Source organism: Heterocephalus glaber, unplaced genomic scaffold (genome assembly GCF_053883595.1).
Source record: "Heterocephalus glaber isolate CG9 unplaced genomic scaffold, H.glaber_assembly_v1.0 deba00001523, whole genome shotgun sequence".
NCBI classification, from domain to species: domain Eukaryota; kingdom Metazoa; phylum Chordata; class Mammalia; order Rodentia; family Bathyergidae; genus Heterocephalus; species Heterocephalus glaber.
The window spans coordinates 31,917,166-31,934,093 of NW_028258327.1; the positions used below are offsets into that span (position 1 = coordinate 31,917,166).

General features: G+C 46.4%; 1 protein-coding gene across 5 annotated transcripts in view; it reads right to left on the reverse strand.

Annotated features, from left to right (window-relative positions):
* Agpat4 (1-acylglycerol-3-phosphate O-acyltransferase 4) overlaps positions 1–16,928 on the reverse strand; it is a 139,766-nt gene that overhangs the window by 19,592 nt on the left and 103,246 nt on the right. For 3 of the 5 annotated variants that reach the window (XM_004868992.4, XM_004868990.4, XM_087188160.1), the window contains exons 4-9: positions 15,862–16,023; positions 15,506–15,659; positions 13,199–13,301; positions 9,663–9,738; positions 8,333–8,531; positions 5,266–5,797 (exon numbers count right to left, since the gene is read on the reverse strand). In XM_004868992.4, coding sequence (XP_004869049.1) covers positions 5,703–5,797; positions 8,333–8,531; positions 9,663–9,738; positions 13,199–13,301; positions 15,506–15,659; positions 15,862–16,023 — 789 coding nt within the window. In that variant the 3' untranslated portion in view covers positions 5,266–5,702. Of the gene's footprint in view, positions 1–1,468; positions 1,615–5,265; positions 5,798–8,332; positions 8,532–9,662; positions 9,739–13,198; positions 13,302–15,505; positions 15,660–15,861; positions 16,024–16,928 lie in introns of those variants that run through there. The other 2 variants (XM_004868991.3, XM_013067163.3) reach the window with 2 other exon arrangements.

Genomic DNA, 16,928 nt, shown 5'->3' on the forward strand with positions numbered 1-16,928 from the left:
CCACCTTATTCACCAGATCTAATACTGTGCAAATTCTGGCTCTTTCTCAAAGTCAAAATGATAATGAAAGGTAAACACTTTGAATCAATATAGGACATCAAGGCAACGTGACAATCCAACTAAAAGACATTCATGAAGAGGACTTCCAGGACTGCTTCAGTAAGTTGCAAGAATATTGGGATAAGTGTGTTCAAAGCCAGAGGAAGTACTTTGAAGGGGATTCATGAAAATACGTCTTTTACTCTAAAAATTTGAAAAATGTTAAATATCCACCATAGTTTTTTTATCACAACTCTTATAAGGAGAGAATGTAATGTTTGTAATAATTTCATTTTAGAAATCTAAAGTGTTTATTAGTCAGCAGCCCTAACTTTGTATTCATTCCACTCAGTTCTTTAAAATTGAAAGCACAGATGGCAGAAATTTCAAAATGATCTAGCCACTGCAGCATGTAAAATATTTTTGCATGGAAAAAATATTAAAGGTAAAAATTATATGATTCTTATCCAATGAACAACTTTACCAACCCAGTCCTAGGAGATATTTCTGTTTACTGAAAAGATCTAGTAGATTCTTAGTAAATGCTTTTTAATCAGTTCACCGCTTTATCATTAAATTAGAGCAGGGTTGCAGGGACTAAGGAATGCCCATTTTGCCCTTTCCAAGAAGCTTAGCTTCCTACTTGTAACTCTGCAGCTTCAAAGTATTGACCATATGTATCTTTTTTTTTTTTTCTCCTAATTTTGTTAAGAGAGGTTCTTCTTTTTACTGCAGGAAGGAGAATCTAAAGACTTGAAATTCAGTTGTTGAGGCTTCTAAGTGCTCCTTTCATACAGCCAGTGTTCCAGAAGGGCCCTGATGGAGGAGTCAGGACTGGACACTGAACAGAGGGGCCCTCCTATGCCTTCAGAGAGGTGAGACCCTAATGAGACACACACTACTTAGGTGATATTTCCAACTATGGGTTTGTGCCAAAATGATAATGATTCATAAATACTGTAACAGTTGGTGACAAATGATTTGAAAAGTGTCAGATGTCCTGGGCCCAGGTAGATAGTGACATATCCTTTATCCTTTTATTCCTCTTCAATAGTTCATCCAGTGTTTCAAAGCCACATGATGGGCCAAGGCCACAAAACACCTCCAGTGCTTGCTTGGCTTTCATTTAGATTTGCTTAAAATCTGGAGCACTGGAAGGTGTGTGAGGTGCTGCGGGTGGTAAGCGGGCTGTTGTGGCCACACAGTGTGGGCTTCGGGTTCTGTGCTGACCCAGCCTAGCTTTTTTTATGTTCTGGTTAGGGCAGAGGGACTGATGGCTCAGGAAGACTGTGATCTGACCTTTCCAGTATGTTTACCACAGGTGGGATCGCCCCCCGCCCCCAATAGTTGGAAAAGTAATATGCATTTAAATCTCTCTAGGCATTTTTAGGAAATCACCATACTGAGAGGAGAATAGTTTTCAGCTCATCTTCACAGGCACCATGTCTATGTCACTGGAGAAGGATCCAGAAAAGAGGGAGTCTGCGTCTGGTTTTGAAGTCCCTTAGTGATGGTTGGCAGAGAGAAAGAAGATCCCAGGTCTGAGAGCCAGGTGCTGGTCTCCACTGAACATACCTGTGGAACAAAGTAGGTGTCTGCAGGCACCTCCTGTCCAAAAAGCTAGATGCTGTCCTAGCCCAGTCACTCCCAGCTGCAGCAGTCCTCCCACTCAGCAGCTGGCCCTAGACCAACGGTGATGAACCTATGGCATGCGTGCTGCAGCCGGATGTTTGTTATCATTGAAAGCTCTAAAAGTTTCACCATTACTGCCCTAGACTCTTTTTGTTTTGAATAAGAGCATTTATCAAAACAAGAGCCCAGAAGCCTACCAGGACAGTTGGTCCGGACGGGCAGCACCTGTCACCACAGCTTGGTTTATTCTGCACTCTGAGTGACTCATCAACCAGGAGGTTGGGAAGGACAATGCCAACACATTCCCAGGCATGTTTCCTTCACGCTAGCTCCATTTTATTGGAAAGAACTACTCTAGCTAAGGCATTGGAAGCCACAGTTGGTGATGGAGGCTGAACACACCTAATGAGACAACAGGAGTGACCACTTAGTAACATGGAGAGTCCCATTGGACAAGTGTGTCCTGGATGCGCTGGGGTGGACATGATGGCCTAAAATACATGCAGGCAGCAGGGTGGTCCATCTAGCTTCCATGTGCTTTCAGCATAACTGGCACTAGGTATTCCTCTAAATGGTCTGTGATCCCTTAGGAAACTTGCTGAGCCACAATATGTGTTTTCCCATTTCATCATTACCTAGTAAATACGTGAAAAGTTGGCACAGTGCTTTAGAAAAAACTGGAGTAATACTCCTGTTTTGACCTACAGAGTTCTCATTGGTCATTTTTCTTCACTTTTGTCTTTTAAAATTTTTTTTTTTTTGTCTTGAGACAGGTTCTCATTAAGTTGCTGAGGCTAGGTTCAAACTCGCAGTCCTGTCTCAGCCTCTCAGAGGGCCAGGATCACAGGTGTGCAGCATTACACTCAGCTTGTCCATGTTTGTTATGTTCTAAAGCCTCTGTTGAACCCACTCTGTTTTGCTTGAGGATGGCCAGACCATTGTTCCACTCCATGGGAGAATGGCCAGAGCTGCTTACAGCCAGTTTTAGCAGCAGAGTTATTAGAGTTTATGTTTTAATTACTGTCTTCCCAACACATATATGGGACTATATTAGGAAGAGGCTGATACTTAAAAATTATAAAACAGCTCCTTTTTCAAGGTGGTTTTTTTTTTTTTTAGAGAATAAAGCAGTTTAAGAGAGATTGCAGTATTACTATGTGGCCCCATGAAAACTTTTTCTCTATAAAAGAGCCATAGGATGAGAGACACAGAGCCTCAGTTCTGCCTGCATAGCTGCTAATCAGAGCAGTTGCCAAGTCAGTCCCAGTCCCCAAACTGGTGTCTCTGGGAGAAAGTCTCTGTGGGCTTGCATCTTGGATGTACATCAAACCCCTGCCTGCAAGCTGCAGAGCCTAGGGTAAGCCCTTGGCACTGGAGATGGCCTGCCTTGCTCTCTAGATTTCAGTAAAAATGGGTATTTTCTCTGCCTCTTTGAATTACAGAACAGGTTCTTGGCAGCGTTAAACTGAGCTCTGTGGAGACAGAGACATTAGGTCTTGAAGCCCTCAGTCCATGAGGCTGTACCTAAGGGACAGTGGGTAGCTTAAACTCTATGGGCTCTTACTTCATAGAAAAATAAATACCCTGGGGGCCAAAACCTTTCCGTGCTGAAGAGACAGACGAGTGACCTGAGGTACAGGGCTAGATATGGGGAAGAGGATGAGATTCCTTCCTGGGGCACCAGGGGAGGAGCAGGATCAGGTCTCCTCTGCACATTTTCTCCACAGAGATCTCAAATGACTGATGAGAAAGCTGTCAGGATTTTTCCCCAGCACACTACATTCCCTTGAGTCCTAAAGCAATTTTTAAAACCACCAACTGTTTAGCTCTTCCCTAGAATTTCTCTGACCTGGCACCAGGGGCACTGGCAAACAACCTGTTAGCTTCTCCTGTTTACTACAAGAACAGTTAAGAAAAATATAGACTATCTGGGAACCCCTTTTAAGTCCCCGGTATTGGGACTGTGTGTGTTCGAATGTAGATAATCTGTCATATGGGAGATGACAAGGAGAAAAATGAACACCAGGTAATTGCTGAGCAGTTTTGAGGAGTGGCAACATGGAGGCAGCTCTCTCGTCCTTCATCTCATTTATTCAGTGCTTTAGGATTCTCAAAGTGTGTCTCTTGGCCCTTGTGACAAGACAAGAGGTGGCCTGAGAGGTAGGATGACTTGCCCGGATCTTACAGCACGAGCTACTGAGGTCTGCAGGTGAACCGTATGACCTGGCTAAGACAGGCCCTCCAACAGCCTCGCTCAGGTCCCCAGCTGAGGTCCCCTGCCTCAGGACCTCACTGAGGTCCCTAGAATCCAAGGTCAGTCTGCCAGGCACTCACACACACCTAGCACCTCTGAGTGCCCTGCCTGTCTGCGAAAGTCACACCCAGGCTTGTGCCTGTGGAGTTCTGTACTCACACTGGGCTCTAGGCAGGTGGGCAGATGCACTGGGCCCATTACCACCATGCCAGTGAGTGTATACTCAGGTTCTTTGATACTGTCCCACAAGCACACTGGAATATGTTCCTTTTCCACTTCTGCAGACTCAAATTCATTTGGATTGATGATACATTATTGTCCCATAAGCTGAGAGAGCTCTAGCCCTCTTTTAACTCCTTGACTTGTCTAAATCTATCATGCCTAGTAAACACTCAGTGGAGCAAACACCTGAAAACATGACTCAGAGTGTGATGTGCCTTTGGTGAGCTGTTTGGTGAACTCCACAGCAAAATAGGACATTTATACCAGGTATTGTATAGCTGCACACAAAGAGAAAGATACCTGTTCACTGTCATCAGCATCTCGGCCTAAGAGGACACACTACCCAGTATTTATAGTTAACATCACTGCCCTTTTTTCCCTCCTTGTTTTGAATGTGGCCTTGTTGGTGACTACAGTCTGCAGAAGTCCTCCCCACTGACCATCATTACCAAAACCACACAGGCAGAACTCTTCAGTGGTGTAAAATGGGAGCCTGGTGGGTGCTCAGAAGAGGACAGCCCAGGGAACCCAGTCACAGAAGGATCCAACTCCTTGGCAGCTGCACACCAGCATATATGCTGGGGAAGGGAGAAGTATCTTTATCAATGACCTCGTGCTTGCTCTGAGGGATCCAGCTTCTGCCATCACTCCTGAGCTGAACAGGAGGTGCAAGATCATCTCACAAATAGCTACAGAATGCATAGGCTTTATTTTTATGTTTTCTCACGTTCAGTTTTAAGATCAGCTTCTTTAGGGAGTTGAGTGGATCTTCAGGACTTAAGTGATCTACTCTATTTTGGTGAGATAGAACCAGACCTGCCTTGGGAGTCCCCTGTGTGGTATCACAGGGAAGCACTCAGCTGTCTCCCAGCACCTGCCCTCACCTGCCTGCTGCCTTTCCCCCACTGCTTCAGGGCCCTCACATCCAGTTCTTGCCAGGGGGCATCACTGTTGGCATGCCCTATAATGGGCAGCCATCTCGTGCAGGCCACCTCATCCCAGGCTCCCGACAGGCCCTGCCAAGAGCTCAGTCCATCACCGCTGCCTTCTGGAATGCCCAAGCCCAGGGGAGCGGGTAACAGGAGGGTGGAGTGGTCTGACTATACATACACCACAGATGACCCAGACAAACACTTTAATTTGTTTTTGGAGGCATAATTTAGTCATCTTACCTAAAGCGCTTTTCACTCTGGCAATCAAGGGTTACAGAAGATGCAGCACCAAAGGGTGAGGGGAACATGTCCCTCCTGTTCCCCAGCCCTGCCCTCCCCTGCAGCCATATACCCTTTGCACTGTCACAGGGCCAGGCTCACACAGCTGCACAGCCATTACACACGTGTGTGCAACTGAAAAGAAAGAAAACCAACACCCACTAAATCACACGGGAAAAAGATTTAAGAGCGTCTTCCTCCCCATCTGATTCTGAGAGCAAACTCTGTGGCTGGAGAGGCTGTGACTTCCACATCCCAGCCTCCATCATTGTGTCCAACTAGGAAGGCTATGCAGAGGCCACCAGTTCCCCCAAGGTTCCCTTTGGAGGTAACATACCCCCGAGTCAGTCACTCTGCTTATGTCTGTTATCACTGTTGCCATAGGCAGAGCCCTTGTCAATTTCTGTCACGCCGATCATCCATCGAACTCCCATAGAGGCTGCAGAGACAAGGGAGGAGTAGAGTTAGGATTTTCAGCAAGATCCAGGGCCATGTGTGCGATGACAGTCGTGCAGAGGCAGCTGGCTGCAAGTCACAAGCATTGGCTGAGAGCCAGCTAATTTGGGGTGCCATTTCATAGCTCTGGTTTATAGTCTATCTAGGTGACACCTGAACAGCAAGGCTGCTCTGCTGGGCTTTCGTTCTTGGTCACTGGAGGTTAACAGAATCTGGCACGCCATATGCAACTGCTTACAAGGACTGCAAAGAATTCCTTTGTTTTCCATGTCCATTCCCAAGCAAAGAGGACTCTTCTGCAAAGCCCCAGTGGGAGTTTATAGGGTACTTGAAGTGAACCTGGATGGAGAACATACGAGAAGCCTGGAAGGGCAAGAGGTCCAGTATCAAGTATATATCAAGGACCAACCAGATGCCAACATGGGATGAGCATTGGAGCAGGGAGTGAAGTCCCCACCCTCGCTGAATGCCTTTGCTCTGAGGATGTAGACTATGACAGTCCCTATTGAAACACCAGGAAGCTGGAAAATGGAGCTGCTATGCTTAAGTTGCTGTGGGAGCTACTCCCTCTGGAGAGGGTAGGCTTGGTAAGCTCCTTGGGTGGGACCATGTGTTACTCATGCTGTACCCCATCCTGGGGTCTCACAACCACCATTTATGATAAATGTAATAATGGACAGGTAAGTTAATGAAGTCTCCCAAATCATGATGTTTATGTTAAAGCATTAGCATCAGGCTCTGTCACTCAGGTCACCTGGAGCAGATTAGGGCAGGAGCATAGTGGATGCACAGAACCTATAGGTTGATTAAAGTGAGGAGACCTGTCCCAGTCCTAGAACTCCCAGGTAAGACCTCATTAGCAGTGAAAATATTGCCGAGAATAAGGAGGTGAGTGTAATGTGGACTCTTGCTCAAAGGCTGTATGAGAAATGAGGCATAAATAAAGCCATTCTGGTGAAAATCAGGAAGTCTCAGGCTGGAGGGTGATGCAGCATGAGTGTATGGGGCTAGGGGAGACAGCTCTGCACCCAGTACACACCCGGAGCCCTTTCTTTTGGTTTGGTTTTTTTTTTTTTTTTTTTGGTACCGGGGATTGAACTCGGTCCCTTGCGCTTGCGCAGCAGGCAGCAAAACCACTGAGCTAAATCCCCTGCCCTGCCAGCCTCTTCTTTATTAAGGAGCTGTGTCTGTCCCTGGGAGGGCAGGGTCTTTGTCAACCTTCCTGCTGTTCGAAGCAGAGCCACGGTATGTCTCCAACCTCCTGGGGCTCTGGCAGCTGGAGCTTCTAGGACCTGGCCAGCCTCTACCCAAGCACTTGGTGGTGGTGGTGGGGTGGGGCAAGGAGCTCCTTGATCCTGTCTCTGGGAAGTGAGGTGTCTTCCCCTCCATCCTCGTACATTTTTTTCTCTATAAGGAGTGGGTATTATTTTAAGTTTCATAACTTTAAAATTATCTTTTCTTTTAGAAAAGACCATAGTGGTTCCTGTTATAGGGATGACAACCAGTTTGCCTGTTAGAACCATAGAATCTAGAATTGGCTAGCTTGACCCAGGAGACAGGTTTATGTCTTGTGATGTGTTTAGGTGGTCTTGACTGACTAGGGGAAATCGAGTTAAGGAAACTCCACCTACATGGCTTTACCTCTGAATAGATGTTTGAGAATGCAACAGTGTATATCAGGCTGTCAAGAATGATTCTTTCAGGGGACTGGATCCCAGGAGGCTATGCCCTGAGATATTTTCCATTTTGTGTATTTTTGTATGGTTTGGGTCTCTGACAGCACAGAGCATCTTTTTGTTTCTCAGGAGTAACTGCAGAGCACACACAAAGCTGTGCATCCTTGGACTCTGCCATACTCCATCTTGGAAGAGCAGACAGATTGCCCACTCTCCAAAGCCCCAGGAGAAGACCCAGCCTCTGGGGGACAGGGACATTCAGCTCCCATTTCTCTCACCTCCAATAAGCACGGAGCAAAAGAGGAACAGTGACCTGACAGCCCTACCTCAGAAAGGAGCAGGAATATGCACATAGGCTCAGCATGCAGAGGAAACATCAGTGGTGGGAAATGCTGCCAAACCAAGCCATTTCGGATAATGGAGACAGAGTCACTGAGCATCCCCATCCCATGTCAGTCTGCCACGTCAGTCATCCCACATCATGGGAAGGCACTTAGGGGAGAGGTGGCTAGAGTGCTGGAGCTCCAGCTAGGGATTCCCCTGGGAAGAGGAGGGAGTAATCTGAGGGAGCTGGTCTGTCTGCAGAGGATGGGACAGGACTCTTGTCTGGGGAGAAGGGTAGGGTATAACCACTTCATTGCCATCCTAAGGGAAGACAGAACTGGAGGTCTGGTCAGAAGCTGCATTTGCAGACTGTGAAAGACTTTCCAGCCCGGGCACCTAGGAGTCCCCTGGGAGTCCACTGGCCTACACCGGGCTTGGTCTTGCCTCTGCCCTGCCCATGCTAGTCACTTTCCCTGCAGCAGACGGAACCACTGCCCCACTTTGAGCCCTCCACTCACCCATACAGAAGACAACGATGAAGCTGGCCAGAGTTACGGAGGAGCCACTGCTAACCATGCTGACCAGAAACCGGAAGAAGGGGTAGAGCAGCAGTGAGGCCCAGAACAGCCAATTGAGCAGCGCCCAGGGCCGCCGTGGGGGGACCTTGGGGGTCTCTGGGAAGACTCCTGTCCTGTAGTATTCCTCTTGAAAGGCATCCTGAGGGCAAAGGAGGGGACCCTCAGACATGACTCTACACTCAGTGGCCAGACCCTCTGAAGGACCCGCTTTTCGAAGAGCTCAGAGACCAATGGGGCCGCTCTGGTTCTGGCAGAACCTTACAGGAAGTACTTTGCAAACAGCTACCATGTCTTAGTGTGCTTGGCTGTCTCCTTCCTATGAGTCACACAGAGAAGCAGCTACCACTGTGTGCAGGAGGGACAGGCATAGGCCATACCTACCTGACTGCAGGTGCCCAGCCTGAGCCAGGCTCCCAGGCTGTCAAACAAGATGGTGATTGCCTCCCAAACCAGTTGTAGGAGAATGAGATGAAATGCTGCACTGCATCTGGCCCGAAGCTGATGCCCTATTGAGTGGCCTACCCAGACCCAGCTTAGATCACACGCTGCAGTCATTCAGGCTTTCAACACATAAGTTCTTGGCCATTCTCTTGTGGCAAGCCACCACCACCCATCCCTGTCTGCTGCCTGGGAGCTTCCTGGGGACCTGGTTCTCAAGGCTGCAGAGATGATGAAGGACTGTGGGGTCACAGGTTGTTGCACTCAGGAGCTGACAGAGCACACTCTGGACTAATGCTTCCAAAGGTATGTCCCTTTGAAGAGAAGTCAGTGAATGCTAAGGCCCTGATGAGAGTGAGGAAAAAACAGGTAGGGACCCCTGTGGAGCTGAACCACAAATAGGCTCAAAATGAGCCAAGACCCTGTGATCCTCATAGGGCTCCATCTTGGTGATGTTTTTAGATCAGAGAGTCAACCAACCTGTTGAAACAAGCATTTAAGACCATGTCTATTGCAAAAGAAAGCATCACAGGAGCATTCTGCCTTAGGGCCACCAGTGGGAAAACATCGCTGCTGGGCCGTTACTTCCTCTTTAGTCCACCATACTCATAAAATAGCTTCATTCTTTCCTTAAAGCTCCTGTAAAAATATATATTGCTACGCTCTTTGCCCTATTGCCAAATAGAACATCTACCGCAAGATCACCAGTAAAACGGATCCATGAAATCTCACCAGATAGGAAAGGCTTATTACCATGCTCAGACCCTAGTGGCCACATGGTGCATCCACAACTGTGGCATGAAAAAGATTACTGAAGCTCTGATACACTCACCTTTTCCTGGTAGAGCTTGTGGAGCCAGGCCGAGCACTGGTCATCATCATCTGGGATGTCTTCCATTGGAATCCGCCTGCAAAGGCAGAGGGCAGCTAGCAAGGGAGGCCACACCAGACAGCCAGCTGCAGTTTCAGTGTGACAGTGATGGCCATCCTGGGGTTTTAGCTAGGTACCCTAAACAATGTTCACATGGGGAAAGCAAGTAGATGGATAGAAGCCGAAATTCGGCTGGCCTGGGCAGGGTCAGGCAAGAGCCTGACTCTGGCACAAAGACATTGTTGATACCAGGTCTGATTTCACCTCTCCCACCTCATGGGAAGGCTCCCAAATCTGATGGCTAGAGAAGGCTGATGCCTCGGTTGTCACATGAGTTGATATATGCAGAATCTATTCTATATGATTGAAAATACAGTGAATATTTAAATTTTAAAATTTATTGCATTAAAAGATACATGACCATCAATCCTCCTCAAAATATTTCCCCCTCACTTCACATACACTTATTATTCTTGCCACTTTCTGAAGTGGTGCTGGAAGCCCTCTTTTCTGAGTATCTTTAGTTGCATTGTCATGCTTTACTTGATGTCCTGAATGGATTGAAAACATTTCCCTTTCGTGGTCATTTTGACTTTGAGAAACTGCCAGAAGTTGCATGGTGCTAGATGTGAATGAGGTGGATGAGAACACACTGTAATGTCTTTACAAACCTGCCTTCCTGTCAGATGGCACCCAGCAGCAGCATTCACTGTATATTTTTTAAATCACACCTCATAAAGATACTCAAAAAACAGGACTTCCAGAACTGCTTCAGAAAGTGGCAAGAGCAATGGAATAAGTGTGTTTGAAGCAAGGGTGAGTATCTTGATTAATGGCAATGTGTTTTTTATTGTAATAAATATTTTAACAAACATTCATTGTATATTTTGATCACCCCTGGTGTGTAATGGAGATAGTATCCTACTAATTTCTCCAGCCAAGTAATGACTTCCTGGTAGTGGACAAGTATCTCCCATCAGATGACCTCTCTAGCCTCCTTCCTGGGCAGCACTGAGGCAGACTGCAGAAAGGGTTGGAGCAGCAAAAGATGTGCATGCTGGGCATCTAGTCCCCCAGCATAGGAGAAACCAGAGGGACTGCCCCAGGATCTTTGGCTCAAATAGAGACCCCTGGGGTGTCACTTTGCCCCCCAGGTGCCATTCACTGATTTAAATGTGGTCTCATGGATGGTGCTGTCAGGGGCATGATGCTCATCCATCTGCAAACGGCCCATCCTGAACACAGGAGCTGTGACTGCCACTCTCTTGGTGTGTGTCTCCTGTCTGTCTCTTTTTCCTCAGTCTACTGGCTCTTGTGATTTCAAGGAATATTAAGTTAGATCTGCCCTTTTTTTCTGATTTCATAATTTTTATTGACTAAGTTACAAATAAAATTACATATATTTAATGTATACATCATGTTTTAAGGTACATATATGTTTTGATAGCCAAGCATGGTGATGCACACCTGTAATCCCAGCACTCAGGAGGCTGATGCAGGAGGATTGCTATGAGTTTGAGGCTAGCCCAGGCTGCACACTGAGTTCAAGGCCAGCCTGAACTACATAGCAAGACCCTGACTTAAAAAACTTTTAAAAAAATGTTGTGAAATAATTACTACAAATTCATGAGCCTATCCATCACCTCATATGCACATACTCCTAGCAATTTTTAAACAGTGTTCTAGTTAGAAACATTTTATAATAGTACAAATCAAAAAATACTCTTAAATAGGAAAAATATGCTCAGCATCTCCCAGAAATAAAACAGTTAAGTGAACACCATTCTAGATTTCTTGTATCCCTACATTAATGAAAATTTTTAAATTGTCAATGCCACGTACACTGTTTTATAACCTGATGCTTCACTAGACAGAGTGTGTGGACACCTTTTCATCTAAATAAATTCCATAGACCTGCTTTTGTCCATGGGAAAGCTTGTGTCAGCATGATTTCCATTGGTCACTTCACTCCCTTGCTGTGCCCAGAAATATCTTATGAAGAAGAGACACTTTTAGAACTTAGCCACCACACAATAGCCTGTTGAGAGAATAGACTCGTGGAATTTCATTTTATAACATTATAATGAGCCACCACCATTAGAATAATAGCTTCCTTTTTAGGCAGTATTCTAAGTTTTTCACATAATTAAAATTTACCTCACAAGCTCCTTTAGAAATATTCTTTGACCTTTTTTTGTTCCTATATGTTTATTTCCATGAATATGCTATTTATTTCTTTGCTTTTTCTGATCTATCCCTGGTTTGCAAATCACATAAAAAAAAAAAAGCACCTACAATCCATTTGAATGGTGGAAAATTAGGTGATTGCTCTTTTCTGTAACTTATTTGATACTATTACCCTTGATGTTTTAATACTTTGTACTGAGGTGCAGTATATACAGAGGACTGTTTCAACCACCTTAAGTGGGTCACTACAAGAAAAGATGAGTGTGGAGTGGCATAAGTAATCCTCCTCTGAGGCTGAGAGTGAACTAGCTTCGGTGAGTACCAATTCCCACATGTGCTCCAGAGAGTTGCAGTTACTGAAGAAAATTGTCTTGTGCACACTGCCAGGGTCTCGCTGGCTACTGTGTGGGGCTCCTACCAAGTGATGAAACTCAGGGGAGAAAAGCCCACTTCACCCCAGGAGAAGGGCTCCTTTTCTCCTGGTCTGCCATGCAGTTAAGTAATAAGGCAATGTGTCAACTGCAGTATTAGAAAACAGTAATAATGATGATGCGCATATATATATAACATTTGAGGGGTGTGTGAAAAAGCTAGAGTCATTTCCAGTAGGAAGCAATTTAAACTCAAGCTGTCAATCCACTAAAACATCCCTCAGGAAAGTCCAAACACCTTGTATGACTTAATGTGCTCATCACCCTTGTGCTTTACTGTGGACAGCATCTTTCAGTTCTGTTTCCCACTAATCTTGGTGACATTCTGAAGACTGTTAGATTCATTGTGTAAATTAATAAACCAGTGAAAGAATTGACTTGCCTAATATCTTTGGTAAATGTTTTCAATAAAATTGGGATTAGCCTGGAATAGGAGACATAAATGAGGTACTACAGAAGTGTTCTCCATTTGCTTCTAGACCTCCTTATAAATTATATATGCTATTATCTGTGTGTCTTTCTATAGAGAAGACCCATCTTCTAAGGGGTCAATAAAATAATCTACACTCAACCTCCAAATGACTGATTATAAAATGTGATCTCTGATTATAAAAATGGTCTTTCCTTTGTCCAACATGAGCTCTGTGACAAGACTGAGCTGGTAAAAGAGGATCAGAGGACTGGGGAGGAAGGAGTGTTCCCCGGATCATTTCTAAGAGTAGGATGTGTCTCGTGAGTTTATAATATATAGACTGTAAACAAGCTCATTTCAAAACAGTCTGTGAGATGTTAACCACATGTCTGCAGAAGGAGGTCTCCAGGTCATTTCTGATTTATTTACTTAGAAATGAGCTCTCTCTTTTTGGAAAGGAAACTTACCTAACATAGCAATCAGCATGATATTTCTTTCCATTTAGGACTCCCAGCAGCGTTGGGTTTTCATTATTTCTGAAATTGAGTGTACAGTCATATACAGCTGGAACTATAAAAATAAGACAAACACAAAGCAATATATAGCTGGTGAACCCAATTCTGTTCTGTAGATACACACATTGGAAGACAATCACATCACTAGTGGATTATCTATGAATGGCTCAATTATAGATTTCTTCTTTGTGCTTTTCTATTTTATTCAGATGTTCTACATTGAACATGTATCAACTTTTGTAACCAGAAGACCCCGCTATAATCTAGTAATAGAATCCAGAGTAATTACTGAAGTCAAGTCAGGTTTTTGGGGGGGGGGGGTTTCGTACTGGGGATTGAACTCAGGTCCTTGCGCTTGCGCAGCAGGCAGCGAAACCACTGAGCTAAATCCCTGGCCCCAAGTCAGTTTTAAAGGAATATTGCAATATTGAATCTAGATATATGACACCAGTGATGTGTAGCTCTCTAATATCAGAGCCTGTCATGGTCAACAAATGCTGATATTTAAATAAATCTAAATAAAAAATCCAAAAGATATTATGTAAAGATATGTCTAAGTTACAGAAATACACCATTCTCTGGGCATCTATTTTCCCTAGAAAAACAAGACAGCTGGAAACCTGGGATAAGACACTGACTGTTAAGTCCTTAAGGAACTGAATTATAGCCCACTGAATCACAGCTGAGACAAGTATCTGTGAATTTAATGGTTCTACTCAACAGTGAGTTAACCTGTCAACATGGTGGGAGTTATGTCAAAAGTCACTGCTGTAGCCCCAGACTCTGGTTCCTACTCAAGAGTGCTTATTGGGTCAGAGATTGGAAGATTGCACTGCAAACAAGTGAGTGAAAGGAACATAGAAACATAAAGTGGAAACAGATGGCTGTCTGCTGGTGTACAGGCCAGGCACGGGCAGTAGAAAGGAGTTTTGGAGTCAGGTAGGATGTGGATGCAAAGGCTGCCTTTTCCCAGTGCAGGAGGGATGCTGCTCAGGCAGGTGGCTCAGCCCTCCAATCCTGATTCTCCTGGAGAGTGGCTTTGTGGTGCCTTCATCACACAGTAGCACTTACTAAAGGGCTCAGCACACTGTGCTCACTTATAACTTGGGCCTGTCCTTTACATGAGAGCTTTGTATGATGGAAGGAATAGGGAATGATAGGAAGGGAGGAAAGGCACTTAGTCCGGTTGGGAATATGAAGAGCCAGATTCAATAAGGATAAAATCGTCATCCATTTTAAGTTGCCTGAACCCCATGTAGGTTCTTTATCTTTGCCACTGGCAGAGGGTCCCTGCTGCTGGCCTGCAGGAATGCCTGGGGGCAAGATACCAAGTGTCTAAGACCAGCCTTGAGAGGTTGGACTGCCCTCCCTGCAGAGGCGCCAAGGTGGGTAGCATCACAGATTATAACATCACAGAATACCATGAGTGCACAGGCTGAGTGCTTGCCTCAGGCCTGGGGAAGTGTGGGAGCTCTTGACCTTTGCTCCATGAAGAAGAACGAAGAGATGAGGACAAGGCTATGAGCTGACAGCATGGCTCCAGAGGCCATGTCTGGGCCAGGGTCCAGCCTTGCCACCTCTCCCCACAGGATGGAGCTTGGCCTCTCCTCAACGTGCCTGGCATGGAAGCCCCAGGAAGGCTGTCTAACCTCGGCACTACCCCAGAGGCTCCAAAAGCTTTATCCAGGCCCAGGGGTCAAAGATCCCAGGAAGCTGGGAGTGGAAGTTTGAAAGCAGGGGTGCATGAGAGGATAAGGAAGGCTGTTTTAAACTACAAAAAGGAGGACTAAAAGGTAGGCAGAGAAGCACATGACAGGTGGCCAGAGGCAAATTGTTGCTGCTATTTTCTTGTAACCTAGAGATATAGGGCTTCAAATTCACACGTCAGCAACCAGACCATAAGTCCAGTTCATCATTTGCAGGCAGCTGATGGCAACAGATAGGCAAGAAGTACCCCAAAGTTCCAGAGGAGCTCCCTTGATCTGCACCCCTGTGGCCAGACTGACCACAAGAACCCTATGGGGTCCAGGGATCCAGAGAATAACACACAGCCCTGCAGTGACCCTGCTGAGCAGCAGAGGGCAGTGTTCGCTGGGGTGCACTAACAAGGTCTCCAGGCAGATGTACGTCTGGCCCAGCCTCAGGTTCTGGCCCAGTCCCAATTTAGCAGCCACCCCTAGCTGCTGGGCAGGAAAATAGAAAAATCTAAAGATCAGAAGATGCAGGAAACGGAGGTACAGGGAGAGTGATCATCCTTACCTACGCCTCTCAAGCACCTCACAGTGATGGCAAAGCCTTTGGTGCGCGGCAACAGATGGTGCTTGAGGCTGGGCAACCCCTTGGCTTGGGCCACCTGCATGCTGATCTGGTGCTTCTTCTCTGTGAACCGTGTGCCCTCACAGTGGATCAGGAACTGGAAGGCACAGGGTGATAGTCACACAGGGTCCCTTGCCTGACCCTGAGATCACATACAACCCTGGTCACAGGGGGTCCCACAGTCACACACACTTCTGGGGCCGCATACAACCCCAGGTCACACACAATTCTGTGTTCACTCATAGTCACACATGGTCCCACAGGAGGTGGTAGGGCCTGCTGCTCCAGGGCCCACATACAAGGTACTTCTCTGGGTAATCCCGGAGGTGCAGCAGGCTCTTGGCGACCGTCTGACGATCTTGTTCCCACTTGCGTGTGCAGAAAATCATTTCTGTGAAGTACCACATCCAGCCAATTATTGGGACATAAGCCAGCTCCTTCTTGGCTAGGACTTTGGAATTCTGAAAGAGGAAGTAGCCCAGATGTTCATGAAAGAGACAAGAGGGTCACTTCCTGTGAGTGTTGGAGATCCTAGTGGAGAAGAGTGAATGGTCACACCAAAGGCTGTAGGGATGGATCATTCAGAACACAGACCTTCCCACCATCAGCTGGAGATCCAGGCTTTGCTCATTGCTGAGCACCAGCAGGTATCTGAAAAAGTACCAGCTCCCAGCCAAGTGTACACAAGGATTTTGAGGATACTTCCACAGTCCTCAAGGCACTTCTAGATAACTGTCATCTTTTGCGGTCACTAAGCTCATTGTGCAGGTGTACAACACTAGTTTGTGCAATTCCATGGATCTCATCCCTTTCAGAAAAGCTTGATAAGCTCTACAGGCAAGGCAGACAGATGCTCATTTGATAGACTGGAAAGCAGAGCCCAGGGGGATTCTCAGGGTCATATGACTGGCATGTAAGGGAGCACTCTCTATCCATCCCTCACTCGCTCCTCTCTGAGGCCTGAGTGGTGCTTGAGCACCACCAGAGACCTCGCTGGGGCTGGCACAAGGTGTGAGAGCCCAGCTCACCCACAGGCTGGACTCTCCAGTGGACTGGAAGCCAGGTCCAGAGCCCTAAGTGCTGCTGGGTGGGGCCCTCACACCAGCTTCTGCCAGGCTGAGGATACCAGGGTTGTAGTTGGGTGGAAGGAGCAGGGGAGGCCCCAAAACAGCTTTTCATCTAGTGGATTTGGCTTCTCTGTTTTCACTCTTCACTTTGGAATTGGCCATGGTGCTTCTTGACTAATGGGACAGGTAATTAAGTTGATGTGGGCAGTCAAGGCAGCCCGAGCTGTTCTGGTGGCAACTGTCCAGCTATGGCCCTAACCCTAAGATCCCAGAGTGAGAAGAGTCAGTGCTTCCACACC